The 21349-nt window shown below is 40.6% G+C and overlaps 1 protein-coding gene across 1 annotated transcript in view; it reads left to right on the forward strand.

Annotated features, from left to right (window-relative positions):
- The window catches only part of TNIP3 (TNFAIP3 interacting protein 3), a 39404-nt gene extending 23644 nt beyond the window's left edge, over positions 1 to 15760 (forward strand). The window contains exons 8-11 of the mRNA XM_018049166.1: positions 3020 to 3070; positions 3954 to 4052; positions 7402 to 7462; positions 14836 to 15760. Coding sequence (XP_017904655.1) covers positions 3020 to 3070; positions 3954 to 4052; positions 7402 to 7462; positions 14836 to 14867 — 243 coding nt within the window. The 3' untranslated portion in view covers positions 14868 to 15760. The remainder of the gene's footprint in view (positions 1 to 3019; positions 3071 to 3953; positions 4053 to 7401; positions 7463 to 14835) is intronic.

Genomic DNA, 21349 nt, shown 5'->3' on the forward strand with positions numbered 1-21349 from the left:
CAAATTCAGACTTAAATTTAAGAGGGTAGGGAAAACCACTAGATCATTCAGGTATGACCTAAATCAAATCCCTTATGATTATATAGTGGAAGTGACAAATAGAATCAAGGGACTAGATCTGATAGACAGAGTGCCTGATGAACTATGGACGGAGGTTTGTGACATTGTACAGGAGGCAGGGATCAAGACCATCCCCAAGAAAAAGAAATGCAAAAAGGCAAAAAGGTTGTCTGAGGAGGCCTTACAAATAGCTGAGAAAAGAGAAGTGAAAGGCAAAGGAGAAAAGGAAAGATATACCCATTTGAATGTAGAGTTCCAAAGAATAACAAGAGTGAAGAAAGCCTTCCTCAGTGATCAACACAAAGAAATAGAGGAAAACAATAGAATGGGGAAAACTAGAGATCTCTTCAAGAAAATTAGAGATACAAAAGGAACATTTCATGCAAAACGGGCACAATAAAGGGCAGAAATGTTATGGACCTAATAGAAGCAGAAGATATTAAGAGGCAGCAAGAATACACAGAAGAACTATACAAAAAAGATCTTCACAACCCAGATAATCACGATGGTGTGATCACTCACCTAGAGCCAGACATCCTGGAATGTGAAGTCAAGTGGGCCTTAGGAAGCATCACTACAAACAAAGCTAGTGGAGGTGATGTAATCCAGTTGAGCTATTTCAAATTCTAAAAGATGATGCTGTGAAAGTGCTGCACTCAATATGCAGCAAATTTGGAAAACTCAGCAGTGGCCACAGGACTGGAAAAGTGCAGTTTTCATTCCAATCCCAAAGAAAGGCAATGCCAAAGAACATTCAAACTACCACACAACTGTACTGATCTCACACGCTAGCAAAGTAATACTCAAAATTCTCCAAGGCAGGCTTCAACAGTACATGAACCAAGAACTTCCAGATGTTCAAGCTGGATTTAGAAAGGGCAGAGGAACCAGAGATCAAATTGCCAACATCCATTGGATCATAGACAAAGCAAGAGAGTTCCAGAAAAACATCTATTTCTGCTTTATTGACTATGCCAAAGCCTTTGACTTGTGTGGATCACAACAAACTGTGGAAAATTCTTAAAGACATAGGAATACCAGGCCACCTTACCGACCTCCTGAGAAATCTGTATGCAGGTCAAGAAGCAACAATTAGACCTGGACATGGAACAACAAACTGGTTCCAAATAGGAAAAGGAGTACATCAAGGCTATATATTATCACCATGCTTATTTAACTGATATGCAGAATATATCATGAAAAATGCTGGGCTGGATGAAGCACAAGCTGGAATCAAGATTGCTGGGAGAAATATCAATATCCTCAGATATGCTGATGACACCACCCTTATGGCAGAAAGCAAAGAAGAACTAAAGAGTCTCTTGATGAAAGTGAAAGAGAAGCGTGAAAAATTTGGATTTAAACTCAACATTCAGAAAACTAAAATCTTGGCATTCGGTCCCATCACTTCATGTCAAATAGATGGGGAAACAATGGAAACAGTGACAGACTTTATTTTGGGGGGCTCCAAAATTACCGAAGATAGTGACTGCAGCCATGAAATTAAAAGACGCTTGCTCCTTGGAAGAAAAGCTATGACCAACCTAGACAGCATATTCAAAAGCAGAGACATTACTTGCCAACAAAGTCCACCTAGTCAAAGCTATGGTTTTTCCAGTAGTCATTTATGAATGTAAGAGTCAGACTATAAAGAAAGCTGAGTGCGAAAGTATTGATGCTTTTGTACTGTGGTATTGGAGAAAACTCTTGAGTCCCTTGGACTGCAAAGAGATCCAACCAGTCCATCCTAAAGATCAGTCCTGGGTGTTCATTGGAAGGACTGATGCTGAAGCTGAGACTCCAATACTTTGGCCACCTGATATGAAGAACTGACTCGTTTGAAAAGACCCTGATGTTGGGAAAGATTGAAGGCAGGAGGAGAAGTGGATGACAGAGGATGAGATGGTTGGATGGCATCACTAACTCAATGGACATGAGTTTGAGTAGACTCCAGGTGTTGGTGTTGGACAGGGAGGCCTGGAGTGCTGCAGTCCATGGGGTTGCAAAGAGTCGGACATGACTAAGAGATTGAACTGAACTGAAAGGAGAGAATCATTCCATAGGTGGGACTTAGAAAGGCATCATATGGCTCAGATGGTAAAGAATCCCCCTGCAATGCAGGAGACCTGGGTTCAGTCCCTGGGTTGGGAAGATCCTCTCAAGAAGGGACTGGCTACCCATTCCAATATTCTTGCCTGGAAAATTCCAGGGATAGAGGAGCCTGGTGGGCTTTAGTCCATGAAATCGCAAAGAATTGGACATAACTGAGTGGCTAACACTTTCACTTTCACTTCAGGGATGACAACAGCATGGCTAAAGAGTGCAAGAAAAACCAGCTTTCCTTAGATGTGTCAGATGTTGGGGGAACTCAGGGGAGGTGACTCTGCCAGATGAAGTATAACAGTGTGACTTTGAACAAGTTACTCAGCATCTCATACCTCGGTGACCTCTTCTGTGAAATAGGAATAATAATTTTAAGTGTCATTTAGGGGTATTGGAGGCTTGAATGTGAGTTATTAAGTGTAAAGCCCTTAGATCAGTGTCTGGCATGTATTAAGTGCATATGGAACTTCTGAAATTTATTGTGGAAGCTTTTGACTATACAACTGACTGTACAATTACATTCAATAAGCAGTAGAAGCTATTTCTATGCCCACATCTATGTCTATATCTACATTCACACCTAGAGCTAAATACATCAACCTAAAACAGAATTGCAATGGTCCCAATAAGTGGGAATAACAATTTAAAAATATCCAACTTTGCAAACTTCATTTGGAAATTTCACAACAGAACCAATTGATGCCTGGAAAATCCAAAACTCAACTGGTTTTATTGGCGTTATTGCTATCAGGGCTTCAGCCCCTGGATTTCTGAGCAGATCCCTGCCAACTGGACCAGGAATTGCTTTAAGACATCAGCTCTTTCTGACACACAAATGCTTTTGTCTTGTCCACAGATAAAAGCTTGTCAGATGGAAAAAGAAAAACTAGAGAGGCAATTAAAACAGGTATGTTGGATCCTTACTCACAGCTTTCTTGTCATGTTAGAAATGCCGACTCTGAGTTTTACTCACATTTATTCCCAAATGCAGCAGTTTCTCGTGGTCCCAAATAAAGGCAGAGTCGAGTTCTGCTACAGAGGGCCTAGGACAACTCATGCTTTTCATTATCAATTAAAACGTCATTGGAGAGATAATACTTAGGTACCAAGGCCTCTAGACCCTAACACTCCAGAAGAGCACATGCTTTACAGCATATGTTTCAACAGGAGCACACGCCTTAGTGTGTATTCATGCAAATAGAAATTTCTTCATAGTCTACAAACACCTGAGAAATATATTTCCTTGATAGTTCATACAATTGCTTCCACCAACAGTGGAAAACAACAGCAAAGACTTCATCTTTCTTTTGAGAAAGAATATCTTCTTGGGCATTAGAGCATTCCATTCCATTGGTTCTCCAGCAGACTTAGGAATGAATATTCTTTCTCTTAATTCCTCATTTCCTCTCTGGACATTAGTTATGTCATTGGAGTCTCTGGCTGAAGTTTAGGAAAATTTGTTTTATGACTTAAAGATTGGTCCTTCTTAAGTGAGGACTCTGTGAAGATAACTCAGAAACATAAAGTTAACTCTATATACATTTTTCAGGTATTTTTAGTATCTTCAACATGGAGAAATAACTATAGTTTCACTTTGAATAAAATTTGGCCTGTGGCTTCATCTATCTCAGGATCTGCATTGACAGACCTCCTATCTTGAATTTGGATTATGCCAGATTAAGGCTGAACCTTAAGATTTCAACCAAACCTCGGGGTTGTATAAAGCAAGGGTCAGTGTGACTCCCCGGGTGCACCTGCTTTCGGTGAACTAACAGCATTCTTCTCCTCAGATGTGTTTCCCAACCTGTAACTGTGACTGGAATTTCTACCGGAGGGATCCGCACCTTCTGATGGGCCCTGGGGCTGTGCAGGACCTACAGAAGCACCCAGTAAGCAAGAGCCTTCATTCCAACCATCAAGTGCCATGTCTCTAATACGTGCTAATACTCTCTTTTGGTAGAAATGGTGTCTCTCTCTGGAATACTGGCACATAATATTTTCTACAAAAAGAGCCTCTATTTATCTTGGGCTCTGATTTGCAGAGTTACGGTGGTCAATGTACACTCTAAGTATCTTTGGAACCCTGCAACTACAGGACATATAAATATGAATACATTCACTGAAAGGCATCAAAGTGAGCCAAAACTCCATGAACAAACACACCATTTGATATGGGTCATTTTTAATGACACACCTGACTCTCCCAAAGAAGACATTTCTGTGCATAAAGAAAAGCAAGGCGAACATAACAAAACAGTCTGGGAGATGCCTTTTTCAGTTGTAAACTTATATTCAACTACTGTGAATATGGTTACATCTGTGCAAAACAGTCTTTGACATTTTCCAGTTGAAAGGGTATTCTTAAAGGATTCAAGAAAAAGTGACCCACTTAAGTTGCTTTCTGTGGCTGTGTCTACCCAGGCAAAATGAATTGAATACTGAAGCAATTATTTGTGAGTGGAATTGATTTGAACAGTCAACCTGAATAAGTCAGACCCAAAACACCCTCCCTTTCCTTCTCAATGGCAGTATTCCACCCACCCTCCCCCATGGTCTGGAAGTTTGTCTCTATTCTCTATTTCGCCTACATAGACAGAATCGTTATGCAGGAAATAAATCATGTGTTTTTCTTCATTTTGCATTGGCTCAGACAGTCTCTTTTCCCTTAGTTATTATTAACCATATTTCTGATTATGCAAAGAATCTGAAATTTCAACTGGGATTTTCCTAGGAGAACAGTCAAGGAGTTCAGAGTTGCCTGAAACTTCTCACACTTTTGTATTTAAGGCTTTTCACTCAAAAGCCCTTTTCCAAGAGAGGAGATAATTACTCTTTGGGTGGCGGAAGGATGTCAGAATTTAATGAGCATCTCTTACTTGACCCTGGTGTGACACAGAGCACAGATGAGAATTTGGTTCTTTTTGTGTTGCTGTTGATTGCTGCTTCTGTCTGCTCTCCCCCCTCCAGTTTTTTTCTTTACCTGTTTACTTACTTTTTTTCTTTTCATTAGAAACAGTTCTGAGAATCTCCAAACACAGCTATCATTAAAAAAATTTTTTAAGAATATAGAAGGAAATTAATATTGTGGGAAACATAAAGAGATAAAAATTTACTAAGGAGTTTAGTTGTCTACAGGATAGGGGATTGAGGGGAAATGCTCTTGTGGAAGATTAACTAGAAAGCCAATGAATCATTCAAATTTGCCTGGAAGTAAAAATGACTGTTTACTTCAAATCTTCAAGAAGATAGAAATTCACTTACTACAAAAGCACATGAGTCTTTTCAGCAATAAGGCAGTCCAGATCACATAAAATTATCACCAAATAAAGGTCTGTATTTGAAACCAGATTCCAAGTCATGTAATGGCTACATTTTCAAGCAGTATTCAGTTAAACAAAATCTCAGTATAAGGAAAAAAGTACAGAAACTCCTAGAGTTCATTTTAAAATAATATTTCATGTTTCATGCTTATTTCTAAGCCTGAATTAAAGCCCATGCAATAGCGTTTGTAAAATTATGATATATTCACCTTCTTTTGGCAGCTATGCTGGAATATAAAACTGAGGCTCACGTCACTTATCCAATGTTATTTGAGACATCTAAAAATAAATGAGGAGATGAAAAACAGAGATGATCTCATATCCTCCTTTAGTTTTTTCATGGACCAAAAGGAGCCAGGAGCCTAGGTGTCTGAGTGAGGGTAAAGTGGAGTCAGACTGCCCCAGATCCAGTATTTCTTAGCATCTTTCAGGATGCTTGTCAGGAATTGAAATTTTAGGCTACTTTCAGTGGTCTGGCAGCCAGGTAAAATGCTCCCTATTGGCTGGTTGTTAGAGAAAATGTTCCTGAGTTATTTTCAGGTGGTAATTGAATAATAGAACAAAAGCTTTACATTCACTGTGTCTTGGGGAGAGAGGTAGAGGAGGCAGGGACCAGCATCTGGAGCAGGAAGACAGACTAACCTCCTGGGTAAAGCTGAGACTACTCTTTTCTAAGTGGGTAAATACAATATTTTGGCCTTGGACCTATATTTTGAAATTCGGGTCAATAGTTTGTATTTTGTTTGTCTGTGTTCAATTGTGTCCAACCCTTTGCAACCCCATGGGCTGTAGCCACCAGGCTCCTCTGTCCATGGGATTTTCCCAGCAAGAACACTGGAGTGGGTTATCATTTCCTCCTCCAGGGGATATTCCCAACCCAGGGATCAAACCCACATCTCCTTCATCTCCTGAATTGGCAGGCAACTTCTTTACTATTTGATCCACCTGGGAAGCCCATCACTTCAGCTCAGTTCAGTCGCTCAGTCGTGTCTGACTCTTTGCGACCCCATGGACTGCAGCACGCCAGGCCTCCCTGTCCAACACCAACTCCCGGAGTTCACTCAGACTCACGTCCATCGAGTCGGTGATGCCATCCAGCCATCTCATCCTCTGTCATCCCCTTCTCCTCCTGCCCTCAATTTTCCCCGGCATCAGGGTCTTTTCAAATGAGTCAGCTCTTCGCATCAGGCGGCCAAAGTGTTGGAGTTTCAGCTTCAGCATCAGTCCTTCCAGTGAATACCCAGGGCTTCCCATAGTTTATATTTATTTCAATGCAATTCATTTGACAGGTTCCCTGAGGTTCAATATCTAGCTGTTCTTAATTGGTGTACATCTAGGAGAAATTCCAAGAGAAGAATCCCAATGTGCCCTGCCTTCTCATTGCCTCTCTAGTCTAAACTAAGCAATTTACAACAGTTTCTGCAGAGGAACAGTACAAAAGGAAAGTTTTTCCCTGCTTTACCATCCATAAACCATGCCCTCATGGCTGAGATTTCTTCCTTGAATCCCTGGAAAACATTCAATTTGTACATTTTTGTCTTGGTCTTCCTGTTACCTCCTGTGTGAGGGTTTTAAAAAAGAACATTTGTTGATGATAAATTCTTTTATTTATGGGCTATAGTAAGTTTTTACAAATGTGTTTATACTCCTGCACATATTCAAAACACATCTGCTTCAAAAAAAAAAAAAAAAAGTCAGATGTGTCAAATTCTGACCGAACACTTAGTGGATTTAGGAGGGAGGTGGGTAGGGAGATGGTAACAGTGATCAGGGAGATAAGGGAGCAACAGGTTTGGGTAGCAACTACTTTCGTGTTGCCCGGGTAATAAAGCCACATAGAACAGCTATATTTTTAATGTGCCACCGTGTTTGGTTTGCAGCCCATATTGCTATAATAATGTTTCATTGCTCCACACAGCCAGACTACCAATGGTATGCTCCTGACCAGTTTCCGCCAGATGTGCAGCACAAGGCAAGTGGTAAGACCGCAGCTGGATCGAGCATTCTTTCATGTTTGCATTTTAATAGGATCTTTGGGGGGGATGTTTACTCGACATGCATTCACTTGGACTTGGGGAGAACCCACTATAAAGTTGTGTTGCCAACACAGCTCTAATGTGATGCGCCTGGAGTTAAATCAAACTCCTTTAGAAAAAGAAAATGCTCGCGCGCAGAAATGCACGGATCTGCGTTCTAACTTCTGTTCCTATTCTGTCTCAGAGTCAGTATTCCATCTGGGGTTAGAGATTCCAGCAGAGCTCTGTTATACCAATAACAGCAGCAAAGTTCTGGGATTCTACTACGAAGTACCGATGCACATCACTCTTTCAGGTTGAGGTTGCTAGACAGATGTTTCAAATGTCACTGGCAGACAGACAAAACCAAAAGCTCAGTTCCCTAATGACTAAATGTCAGACTCCAAGTTTAGGCCACAGTTGCCCACAACACCCACTCTTAAGTGTGCTCGAGAACGGTAAAAAGTCACTTACAAAGTACTCACAAATAAGAATACTCTTTTGTCTTATTTTTCTCTGGTTTATCACGCTCCTCTTTCTTTTCAGAACCTGCTAGACATTCTGCTGCTTGCTTCTCTGCTCTCGTGAGGCCACCCAGAAGTGGGCTGAATAAACTGGGCTATAATCATAATCCCACTTCTGTTCTCATCACATGCAATCAAAAGTCAGCAATGTCTGCTACATATTTAAAAATTGCAACATGGCACACACCTGTAACTCTTTAAGTTGTTAGTATCCAGATATTGGAATCTATCTAGAAAAGCTGAAAACGAGCCATATTCCAGTTTCAGGCCATGCTTGAAATGTTTTCTCCTTTAGTTCATATCTGAGGCCACAGAATTCTAGTTTCTAGTACAAGGAGTCCAGTATGGAGTGGAAGTAGGGGCCAGGGATACCATATGTAGTTTCTCCGGTTGGGAACTTCACAAGTCCAGGGGCTTTTCATGGTAGCCTGCATAAGCGGAGCTTCCTACAGTTGTGCAGTACACAACCTTGACAGCTGTACATAGAAGCAGTGGGAGTGGCAAAGACCACAACTAACAGTAGCATTATGCAGAAGAAAGAGAGAGAGAGAGAACTCTATAATAAAATGTCTATATATTTACCAGAAGACTGTAGTGCTTTCTTTTTTCTTTTCTACTACTAATATAACCATTGGCTTTAATAAGGTTCTTGGGTTCAAATCTTAATGGAGAGCTTTTAATTGAAAGGCATCCTATTAACCATAATCGTTGTTGCATAAGGTCTATGTTTTTGAAATCCATTATTATACAATAGCTGAGTTGCCACCCAACTATAATTTCCCATTTTATATTATATTGATCTGGAATGAATATTAAACATATTTTCTCCTGAGTTGGAGTTTAATCATGAGACAAAAAATTATACAGTAGAAAATTCAATAATATCATAAAACCATTTATATATCATTATTGTATTCATCTTGGACCAATATCATAGAACCTAATAACTATATAAAACAGGAATTTGTGATGACCTTCAGAAACTACATAATATGCAAATATATAATTTTATAGTCAGTGTGTGAGACCAGCTGATTTTTGTCTATTTGGTGAGAAATATAGAGCTTTGTGATGTAAAACATGTTGTGTGACATGGTCTACAGATGTAAAGTTACCATGAAAAATTAGCCTTCATTATGTAGCAACCTGAGTACTTTTAAAACATTGTTTTAATCTTCACAGCAATGCTATAAAGTGACCATTTTACAGATGAGGAAACTGATTAGGACGATTTAGCCTTGGAATTAGATTCCAGGTACATGAAGACTTCAAAACCTGTGCTTCGAATCACATCCTATAGTGCCCTTGAAAACCTACCTCTCTCACTATATTGAACATTTTCTAAAATGATAGATATAAAAATGACAATTGGGGTCTTATCTTGGATAGTTATGGGACTAGTACCTAACCCTCAATAATCTCCTCTTCCTAGGAAGTCATAGCGTGTATTATCTGTGCTTCTTATTCGACACTTAGACTCTCACAGGTAAAATACATAGTGCTGTGTAAGAACGTGCTTAGTCGCTCAGTTGTGTCCGACTCTTTGCAATCCCATGGACTTTAGCCCACCAGGCTTCTCTGTCCATGGGATTCTCCAGGCAAGAACACTGGAGTGGGTTGCCATGCCCTCCTCCGGGGGATCTTTGCAACCCAGGGATCAAACCCGGGTCTCTCACATTGTAGGCGGATTCTTTCCTGCCTGAGCCACCAGGAGAGCCCACGTAAGAATAAGTGCGTAATAAATGTGTCGTAAGATAAATCCTGCTTGAGCAGTCCTGGCAGAAACTGAAGGGATATTACCATTTGAAACCTGACCTCCATACCAATGCAGCTCTGCAGCTAACTGTGGCTTGTCTATAGCAGGGAAAGGGTTGATCATGACTAGAGAACCATCATAGAGAGAAACTCCTTACTTAAAAATCCAGCTGCTCCTTTTCTAGTTTCCAAAGCTGATGCTATTTCCAAGGTCAAGCCAGGTCTTGAGACTTGGAAGAAGCTCTGAAATCACCCTGTCACAGACATTGCTTGTACCATTAATTAATTTCAGTAGTAATTCTTGTTAGTTTTTGTTTCATTTAATTGGAAAGCTCCTTTTGCTTTGTAGAGACAATGAAATTGCTCAGAATTCTAGAAAATAATTTTGTGGTATTGTTTATTTTTTTTTTAATTTTTTATTTTTTTTAAATTTTAACATCTTTAATTCTTACATGCGTTCCCAAACATGAAGTATTGTTTAAAATAAATAGGTTTAAAAATCTTTTTATTATAAAGATATTTCTATTGTCTCATTATATGACTAATATATTTATTCTCCACTATTCAAGAATATAGTGCTAGTCAATATGGCCTGTGCTTGGGGCTAGAAATACCAAAAATTCAAGCAGTGGGAAGAAAATTGAGTAGAAAAATAATATTCTGTTTTTGATAATCTATAAACAGAAACTATTTCTGAAAATTGCTCTAAGTTTTACTCATATAATAAATACTTTAAGTATTTTGTTTAAATAAAAAAGATCCTTTTAAAAATATGGATATTTAAATTAATGTCAATTAGTGCATGTGCTTTATAGATTGTCCTAGTTCTTGGTTTTTATTAATTTCCTATACTTATGACAGATCTATTTTTCTGACCCCAATATATGTAGGATATTTTTATCTTAGCATCTTCCTTTGTGATTCCTCTTATTATAATTTAACCTTAAATAGTGACTCTGATTTTTACACATGGAGCCTTCTGATTTTTCAAAGGTGGGTGCAGAAGAAAGTGAAATTGAAGTCACTCAGTCATGTCCAACTCTTTGTGGCCCATGGACTGTAGTCGGCCAAGCTCCTCCGTCCATGGGATTTTCCAGGCTAGAACACTGGAGTGGGTTGCCATGCCCTCCTTCAGGGGATCTTCCTGACCCAGGGATCGAACCCAGGTCACCCACATTACAGGCAGACTCTACCATCTGAGAATCCCAAAATATGTTGATCTTCCTATTAATAAATGAAGCTGGAAGGCCAGTGTCAACTTTAGAACCCAGATTTCACTCAGCTCTGTGCCAGAACACAGTGACATGGAATGATCTAGGCAGTGCCCCCACCCGTGCCCTCTCACCCTCCCCCTGGGAGGGGTCTGGAGTGCGAATTTGAGAACAGCCCAGTGGGCATATCCCAACTTCATCCATACACCCCTCACTCAACAGAAGAGGCCACATGGGGCCTAGAAGCAGACCCAGGGTCGCCTGGCAGAGAACCTGTGGGCCTGCTTGCAGGTGCTGGGGCTTGTTCTAAAGGGAGGCAGGCTCACATAGTGAAGGGGAGTCTGGCTGGAGGAGGGCCAGAGCTGGGTCCTCTGAAGAGGGGAGGAGGCACAGGAAAGGGCTCCCTGGCTGAACAGTAAGGTCAGCAGGTATTTAGTACACATGGGACAGTCGTCGGCTCAGCTCTGCTCTCAGTTACATCCGTGGTTATTTTAAAATGCTTTGGGGACACACTGGAAAGCAAATCTTTTAGAGCTAAAGATTTAAATAAGGTTTTCAAATCTTTGAGAGTTTCCTGGCTTTCTCTCTGCATAGCATTAAGTAATGGCATTTTTCTACTTTGAAGTCCACAGATGTTAATGGGTCACAGTTTCTGTTTAAACGTGTGATTTTACAAAGAATATTTCAATCTCATTTTATCTGTTATCAGAATGGGATGCAAAATGATTTCCATGTTTTCAGAACAATTATGGCACAGTAGAGTTAGCATAACCTTGAAAACACATTGTTGCCTCCTTTCTGAAACGTTGCAAGGCTATGGTTTTTGACTGTGTTGTATGCCAATCACTTCTGTACCTTCCAAAATTCTCATATGGTATAGAGTTAAAGTTTGTCTAATAAGCTGGAGTTCAGTTCTTACATATTTGGAACCGCATGAACATAGGCATGCAAGATTGTGTTGTAAGCAAACATCATTATTTCTTTACAATACAGAAGATCAAAGCCCAACCATTCTAACTGGCCTTTACCAATGTCAAGTAATTAATAGAATAACGGCTGAATTCATTTCCTGGGGTGACCATAGCAAAATACCACAAACTAGGTGTCTTATCACATCAAAAATTTATGCTCTCACATAATTTAGCCTCAGAAGTAGAAGTCCGAAATCTAGGTGTTGACAGGGTCGAGCTCCCTTCAGAGCCTCCAGGGAGGGGAGGGTCATTCCTTGCCTCTTTCAGCTTTTAGTCATCCCAGATATTCCCTGGTTGGGACAGCATCTGTGTCTGTCTTCATGTGGCTATCTTCCCTTTGTGTCTGTGTCTCAATTCTCCCCTTCTTATATATATAAGGACACCAGTCATATTGGATTAGGCTAATCCAGTATGCTGCTGCTGCTGCTAAGTCGCTTCAGTCACGTCCGACTCTGTGCAACCCCAGAAACAGCAGCCCATCAGGCTCCCCCGTCCCTGGGATTCTCCAGGCAAGAACACTGGAGTGGGTTGCCATTTCCTTTAGCCTTATGTTAATCTGCAAAGCCCCTATTCCCAAATAAGGACATGTTTACAGGGCAAGGACTTAAACATGTCTTTAAAGAGGGCACAGTTCACCCTATAACACTGACTATATGCCAGAAACTATTTTAGGTGCTTTATGTTCATTATCTCATCAAAACCTTATAGCAACTGTGTGAAATGAGGACCGCCGTTGTCCTGTTTTGCAAATGAGGAGACTGAGGAACAGAAAGATCATGTAACCTGTCGAACCCCACGTGGCTGGGACACAGTTGGGCTCCAAAACCCACATTGTAACCGCTAAGCCATATTAAGTAAAATGTAGTAGTATCATACTTTGCATTTATTGTATTTAAATAAATTCTAATGATCTGTCCTGAAAGTCAGAATCTATATGTCTCAGTTTGTGTCTTTAATAACAGTTTTTATATTTAAACATTACAGGTGATTTTACATTGGTAAATGGCTTGGATTAGTTGGACTTTTTACAGTTCCCAGTTGTATGAAGAGATAACAGAACCAGTGTAAATAGCAAAAACTACTCAAGAAATGGAAGGAACAGTAGAAACTTAGAGACTAGGCATTGTACAATGTTCAATACCAATGGACAAAACAATATTTTTCTTTTATAAAATATTTTACTTTCTTAGTGAATAGAGAAGAATTAATTGAAATTTAGCGACAGATAATTTTATGCCTGTTTCTAGAGTGTTAGAAAAGAGTTATAGGAGAAATGCCACCTCACCTTTAATACTCCAAAGGTCAACCTATCAGTAAACTAAGTGATTTGGCTACAAGAATACTAAATAGAATGCAAAAGTACATTTACATGTACAGGAACATAGGAAAAGTCAAGTAGTAAATATATTCCTGGACAAATACTAATCTTTATAAGCAATGGACTTTGGGATACCTCTATCTCTTTGAATTAGTGCTTTTGTTTTCTTTGGCTATATACCCAGGATTAGAATTGCTGGATCATATGGTAGTTCAATTTTTAATTTTTTTGAGGAACTTCTGTGCTGTTTTCCACAGTGGCTATACCAACTAACATTCCCACCAACAGTGTCCAAGGTTTACCATTTCTCCACTTCCTTGCCAACATTGGTTATCTGTGGTCTTTTTGATGACAGTCATTTGGGCAGGTGTGAGCTGATTTCTCATTGTGGTTTTGATTTTCATTTCTTTGATGATTATGACATGAGCATCTTTTCATGTGCCTATTGGTCAAATGTCTGTCTTCTTTGGAAAAATGTCTATTCAGATCTTGTGTCCATTTTCAATTGTTTTTTGTTCATGTTGAGTTATATGAGCTATTTATCTATGTTAGCTTTAACCCCATGTTATTCAAATCATTTGCAAGTATTTTCCTCCCATTCAGTAGCTTGTCTTTTCATTTTGTTGATGGTTTCCTTTGCTGCACAAATGCTTTTCAGTTTAATTAAGTCCCATTTGTTTATTTTTGCTTTTGTTCCTTTGCCTTAGACAGATCAAAAAGAAATATTGCAGTGATTTATGTCAAAGAAGTTCTGCCTATGTTTTCTTCTATAAGATTTGTGGTTTCCAGTGGATATTTTTTTATGTAATGACCACAGTTCTCAGAAAAATATTTGTTAAATGTGGAAAAAGTAACTTCTTATCTTCCTGTTACTAAAATGTTAGTTTAGCACATATCTGAAATGCCAAATGCAGGGCAGCAAATCTAAGACATTTAGCATACTAAATCCTTATCATTAATCAGGAAAACTCCATTTTTTGGCATTCATATGATTTCTTAATTCTGTTGCCATGAGTAAATTTCTTTGATTTTATCTTCCCTATGGCACTCGTTTGTGGCATTTTTTCCTGCTCCTACTAAAATTCCAAATTTTTTATATTGGTTTTCATGATACACATTTATATCCTACCAACTCTGATCTTTTCTATGACTTTGGCAATAATGCACCCAGTCTCATATTTTTAAAGTAGTATATTTGGCAGTTATCTCTCTGTGGGTTGAGTACTGAACCTAACAGTAACAATATAACTCACTTTCATAAGCAAATGCCAGAGCCACAAAAATGCCAGTGACAATGAGGAGTAGTCCAGAGCATTCCTCGTCAGGCATCATCAGAAGTGGCCACAAGTGATTTCAGGAAATAGTACGCATATGTCAATGCTGAAAATAATAACCCTCCCTTTGCCTCCTCTTGATTTCGCAGTGTAAACTTGTGGGGGCTCATGAATAAAGTATTTCTTTTCTTGCCAGCCTCAAAGTTTATGTTAGCCCTAAGCCAGAAGAAAAGAAATGAATCTTTAATTTTCAATCTGAAACATTTTCCCGTTGGTTTTCCTAGGTCTCCCCTCAGAAAAGAAAGCCAGTCAGTAGACGCACACACGGGCCAGGGCCAGCTTGGTGGACGGCTCCCGGCCCAGTGCTTGCTGGGGCTCGTGACTGCCGCCGCGGCACACCCCCGCCTTCACTGCGGATGCCCAGGAACGACTCCCCTCGGCAGGAATGGAGGACGAAGCTGAGACAGCTGAGATCCTGGTCGAGTCCAAGGAGCCAGAATTTACAGCCTATCACAACTTCCAGTTTCCTGGAAATGAGATTTGACTGATGAATTACGGGTGATGCCTCGAAACTCTCTTCAGTATATTGCTGTTGGACTTTCAGGAATGATTTCATGATTTCAGCAGCTCCGTTTGTGATGCAGAGATATTGTGTGTTGATTTAAATGTGTTCCCTGGGGGGAAAGTTTCTGCAGTTATAAAATTTTAACATTGCTCCCATTACTTTTATAGAGGCTTAGGTCTTTAGCCAGTTTATCTAGATGCTGTGTTCATGATTGTTCACCTCAGTGAACCTAGAAACAGAATTGAAGAGGTCTATATACTTTCTTAAATGGATTCAACCTAAAGGAAATAGTAAACTTGAAACTATAAACAAATCATTTAAGATGAGAAATTGTGAGCCTACTTCATTTTTAGGTGGACTAGATTATGAAAGATAAAATCCTAATGTGATGGTGATGGCTTTGCTGTGTACATATATATTTAGAGAAGTAGTTCAGAAATACATGTATTTGCAGTTAAATCTGTTTTCCTTCCTGTGTATTTGCATAATTACTAACAAAAAGCATAACTCTGTCTTCTCAAACCAATTAAAATGGAAAACGGATGTATCCAAATTTTATTGCAGTTAAAGTATACAGTTACATGATAGATGTCTACAGATTGTGCTAAGTCGCTTCAGTCATGTCTGATTCTTTGTGACCCCATGGACTGTAGCCTTCCAGGCTCCTCTGTCCTTGGGATTCTCCAGGCAAGAATACTGGAGTGGGTTGCGTTTCCTCCTCCAGGGGATCTTCCCGACCCAGGGATTGAACCTGCATCTCTTCCGGCTCCTTGCACTGGCAGGCGGTTTCTTTACCTCTAACGCCACCTGGGAAGCCCCGAATTCGATCCTTTGAGAACTTCTCAGCAAACACAGATCAACAGTATTTACGGGTGTGCTGTGCTGTGCTTAGTGATTCAGTCATATCTGACTCTTTGCGACCCCAAGGACTGTAGCCCACCAGGCTTCTCTGTCCATGGAGATTCTCCAATAAGAAAACTGGAGTGGGCTGCCATGCCCTCCTCCAGGAGATCTTCCCAACCTAGGAATTGAAATCAGGTCTCCTGCATTGCAAGAGGATTCTTTACCATCTGAACCACCAGGGAAGCCTGCCTAAAGACTAAGCAGATTTAAAAATACTAAGTTCATCCATTTAATAATGATTCTGTTAGGACCAACTGGAGATCCTCTTTGTGAGGAGGTATAAAGCAAAAAGGTGAGATTCATGAATATCTGTATTTCTCTAAATATCTAAAGAAAACCAGGAGCATCAGTTGAAGCTACAGTCAAATAAATAATCCAGAGATACACCTGGGAATATCTAGCTCCAACTTCCAGATGTTATTCTGCTTAATTCCAGCTCAATGTTTTCTACTTCAACTTCTGAAAATACTTAAAGCTTCATATAATAGGAAGCTTAAAGGGTCTTATGAAGTAAATACTTTCAACCTCAGTCTTTGGTTGCTTAACTCTTAATGATTCTTGAGAAAGAATTATCCTTTCCTTACTAAAGCTTTGTTTTTTCTACTACTTGTTAAAGAGACAAATCATTCCTGGCCAATACTTGAGTGTAAGTGAATCAGAAAAACAACAGTTGCTTCCTAACATTTTGCTATATTTTTGTAAATTCCCATTTCCTTGAATTAGTAAAAAAGCCATTGCAATCCAATTGCTAGTACTGGATTATGTTTGCTAACTGAGGTGTTCCCACCAGAATAAAAATTGAACCTATATACAAGAAGTACTCCTTGATTGGCTTGTTATAGGTCAATTCAGCAGCAATAATACATGATTTAATTTAGTGAAGACATCCTATTACTAATTAGCAAGTTGCCAAACATTGGCAAGATTGTACAAATGCTAATGTATTGGGAGAAAATCCAGTTTAGGTGAGACCTAATTTCTTTTGAAGTCTAGTGGGTGACTGCAAAAGTACAAAGAGGACCGTTGCTCAGGGTACTACTGCAAATCTGAGACCGACTTCCACACCCCTCATCTGCAAGCCAGCCAGCCCCTCCTGTCCCTCTCCCCGAATCATTAGGGGACTTCTCTGCCTCAGCTGCTTGCAAGGGTCATACCCCTAGCCCGTGCACCTGCTTCTCTATCACACACAATGTTAGAAACTCTGAGGAATAGCCTTGTCCCTTTGAAAGGAGAGGAAGCCACAGCTCACAGTCTGTCTCCTTTGCTTTGAAAAAGTAAAACCAGGCATATTTTAGATTTTCAATGATCATGGAGAATTTGATCTTTGACTTGAAAGTATCACATTAAAAGAAAAGCGTATCCACTTTGTCGTGGTTGTGGGGTGATGTCAGAAGACCTTCCTTGGAGCCTAGTTAGGTCTGGGAGTGGGGCCAGCTTCTAATGCTCACTCATGGGCACAGATTTTTTAACTTCACTTTCCTTATCTGCAGAAAAGACTATTTCAGACTAAATTTCTAATACTAGTAAGCATGGGCTAGCTTCCAGATGATTTTCCTTAGTTTATTTACTGAGCTCCATCACCAAGCAAAAGAGGCATAATGACCCTCTTGCTACAGGTGATTGATCAAAACCTTGTGGCAAGAAAATGACAGAGCCAGGATTCAAATCTTCTCCAGGGCTGCCCGGTTCTGTGCATGCTATAATCTTGCTTCTGAATTATTCCAGCAAGTTCCACTTGTTTTACGGTTCTTTTGGTCTTCATCAAGTTGCAGTACAAGAGCATACTTCTTAGGAGAAAATATTTTTATAAAAATACTATGTATTGTATAGAATTTATGCTACCCCCTGAGGAAAGAGAATTATCTCATTTAAGCTCCTAGAAAAAGAAAAATAAACATTTAATGTTAAAATGCATTAAAGGTACAAGTATGGGCCTTGTAGGTTGCTTTCACACACTGACACTTTTTCACATACCTCAGTCACTGGTAGAATTGAATCTAAAAGACATATATCTCCCAATTCCACCATTAAATTTAACGATGATTCTTTAAATATCCACTTGTTTTAAACAATGTCCAGGCAGCTCAACATATCTCACGCTTCTTTCTCTCCGCACTAATTTTGATTGAGTCCACATCTGAGGGGAGGACAGACCCATTTAGCAGCCATTACTCTCCCCAGCGTAAGGCCTCTTTGCCTTGTCTCATCTCTCACATGCTTTCTGATCTTCCTGGTCACCTGCGTGACATCACGTCCTGGGAAGGTATAAAATCAGGTGCATTGCTGCTGCACCTCTACTGTGATCTGGCTTAAGCTTCAAGTACAAGCTCAAAAGAAAAGAAAAATACTTGCTATAATCCTTACTTTTACTTTTCAATAATTTTAGAAATGATTTCTCTTGCCTACTTTCTTTTTTGTAAATGTACCTCTTCATTTTTGTCAGTCTCCTCTCCAAGGGTGAATGGTATTATGAGGAAACAGTTACACCTCCAGCCTTTGTGATTCCATAAAAAAGGAAAGTTCTGCTAATACACACGTGCCATACACACACACACACACTCTACAGGCATGTGTGTGCACGCACACACACACACACCCTACCTCTGCCGCCCCATCCTTCCAGGCAACACTGTGGGCCTCCGGTTTCTCTGTCTGTGGTTGGGTAGATATATTCAAATGGAAAATTTTCCATAATAAAGCTATTTATTTCCATTTTGCCTCAAATGCTTGCATGTGTATAATATATTGCCAGGAATATTGACAAACTCTATCTTATGCTTCCTACAGGAAGTGATAACATTGAGATCTAAAACCAATTAACTTGCCAGTAATTGCAAATTATATGAGGGGAATTTAATGTTTGTGGAAAGGTGTGAGTCTCACTAATTTGTGTCTTGCACTCAGAAGTTAAAATAAATTCTCTCTGCTCTTCTTCCACTTTATTCCATTCCAATATCCAAAAGAAGAGCCCAATTTATGAGGTTCATGAAGTAATGACTTGGGTAAACTAAACCCAACCCATAGGGCTTCCCAATGCCCTTAATTTATTACTGAGAATTAATTTGCTGGGAGAATCCCTCCTGTGAACCGACTTTCTGGAGTCTGCCCTTGACTTGGGGAGAGTGTGCTGGGGCAGCCTGGTGAGCCCGTTTGCACATCTGCAGGGAAGCCTCTCAGCTCCCTTCGTGCCCCTCTGCAGCCCTTGGATGACAGCCCGCATCGGCCAACACAGACGCACAGGCAGCTGGCAAGCACGAGGCCCCCTCCGCTGAGACACCCCTCTGCAGGGAGGAGGGCGGGCTTCTTGCTGGTGAAACCTACTCAGTGGGTCCCTTCACGTGCATTTGCCATGCTCAGTCCTTATCATCCACCTGCCCTGGAAGGGCTGAGGGAACACGTGTGTGAGGTCTCAGGGTCCGCCTCGGCGAGGGGATATGGCATTAAACAGAATCAAGCATGTAAAGGATGAGACTTATGCCTTCTCTCCTCCTTTGATTTGGTTTAACTTCCATAGGTTCTTTCTCTGTGTCCTGGGTGGAGGCCATAATGTCTTCCTGTTTCCTGACTGCTTCTGAATGACTTAAATCAAAAACATATCTTTCCCTTCAGTGTCTTCTATTTTTTTTATACACATTTCACATTCCTTTTAAGTAACTGAAGTTTGAAAGAGGCAAGATGGATGCTAGCATGCATGTCAACAGTGTGATCTCAAGTTCTCTCTTACATGGGGGTCTCTAGATTCCTATTTCTCAATCCAGATCCCTCTCCTGGTTCCTAATTAAGAGCCTAACACTTCGCAAACTGTGAGGAATGACATCTTCCCTTCTAAACCCACTCTGTCTTCTATACCTGATTTTCATCTACAGAATTGCCATTCATCTGGTCCCACAACCCAGAGGCCTCTGAAACAGCAGCGCCTCTCCCCTCTGCCTCCTCTAACTGCCCATTTCACCACCCCCATGTCCCTTGAATCTCTCTGCTCCTCTCCAGATCCTTCACTCTCAACATCTGTTCATACTTGCATCGGCTCTCACCTACGTTACACCTGTAGTTCGAATGTCAGCCGGAGACCTAACCCTGCATTGCTCCTAACCTCTCCAGGAGCAGCTTACATTTCTTTTCTTTTCTTTTTTTTTTTTTTTTTGGCAACACTGGGCCCTGAGCTTCTGCTTCTGATAAATGAGATAGATCAGTTTTGCAGGTCATCCCAATCTGCTCCAAACTGAGCTACCCGCCCCATCCAGCCAGGGTACCTGACTTCTTTTCTCTGACATCCCTCACACGCACATGGGTGCACAATAAGAGACTTGGGGAGGTCAGTGAAGACACTAGTAGATAAGGGGACCTTCTAGACCCAGGGATAGAACCTGCATCTCTTACATTTCCTACACTGGCCCAAGGGTTCTTTACCACTAGCGCCACCAGGGAAGCCTGTTATGTACTAAAGATTATTTTTTGTCACCATTTTCTGCAATTGCTTAGGGAATATAATTCCTGTTGGTGAAAGATAAATCTGTATACAGCTCACATACACTCACAGAGAACAGAAAGGGAGGGGGAAAGTGGAAACAATAGATTTCAAATAATGAATCAGATAGCTTATATTTCACTCTTTGCTACTGCTGCTGCTAAGTCGCTTCAGTCGTGTCCGACTCTGTACGACCCCATAGCTGGCAGCCCACCAGGCTCCCCTGTCCTTGAGACTGGCAGCCCTGTAAAAGCGGCAGGGCTCTGGTATTTTGAAATCGTGGTCATGAAGTCCCCTGGCATAATCCTAAGAGCCACCACTAGGAGCGACAGAAAGACTAGTTAGTGCTCAGGGCCGGGGACCCTCTACCTGATCCAGAGAGAATTTCCAAAGCCTTCTGATAGACATGGAAACAGAGCCTTCTTTAAGAGCTCTGTTGTTGCTGTTCAGTTGCTCAGTTGTGTCTGACTCTTTGTGACCCCATGAACTGCAACACACCAGGCTTCCCTGTCCTTCACCATCTCCTGGGGCTTGCTCAAACTCATGTCCATCGAGTCAGTGATGCAATCCAATTATCTCATCCCCTGTAATCCCCTTCTCCTCCTGTCTTCAGTCTTTCCTAGCATCAGGGTCTTTTCAAATAAGTCAGTTCTTCACATCAGGTGGCCAAAGTATTGGAGTTTCAGCTTCAGCATTAGTCCTCCAATGAATATTCAGGACTGAATTCCTTTAGGATTGACTGGTTAGATCTCCTTGCAGTTCAAGGGACTCTCAAGCGTCTTCTCCAGCACCACAGTTCAAAAGCATCAATTCTTCGGTGCTCAGCCTTCTTTATACTCCAACTCTCACATCCATACATGAC

The sequence above is a fragment of the Capra hircus genome, chromosome 6, assembly GCF_001704415.2.
Source record: "Capra hircus breed San Clemente chromosome 6, ASM170441v1, whole genome shotgun sequence".
Taxonomy (NCBI): domain Eukaryota; kingdom Metazoa; phylum Chordata; class Mammalia; order Artiodactyla; family Bovidae; genus Capra; species Capra hircus.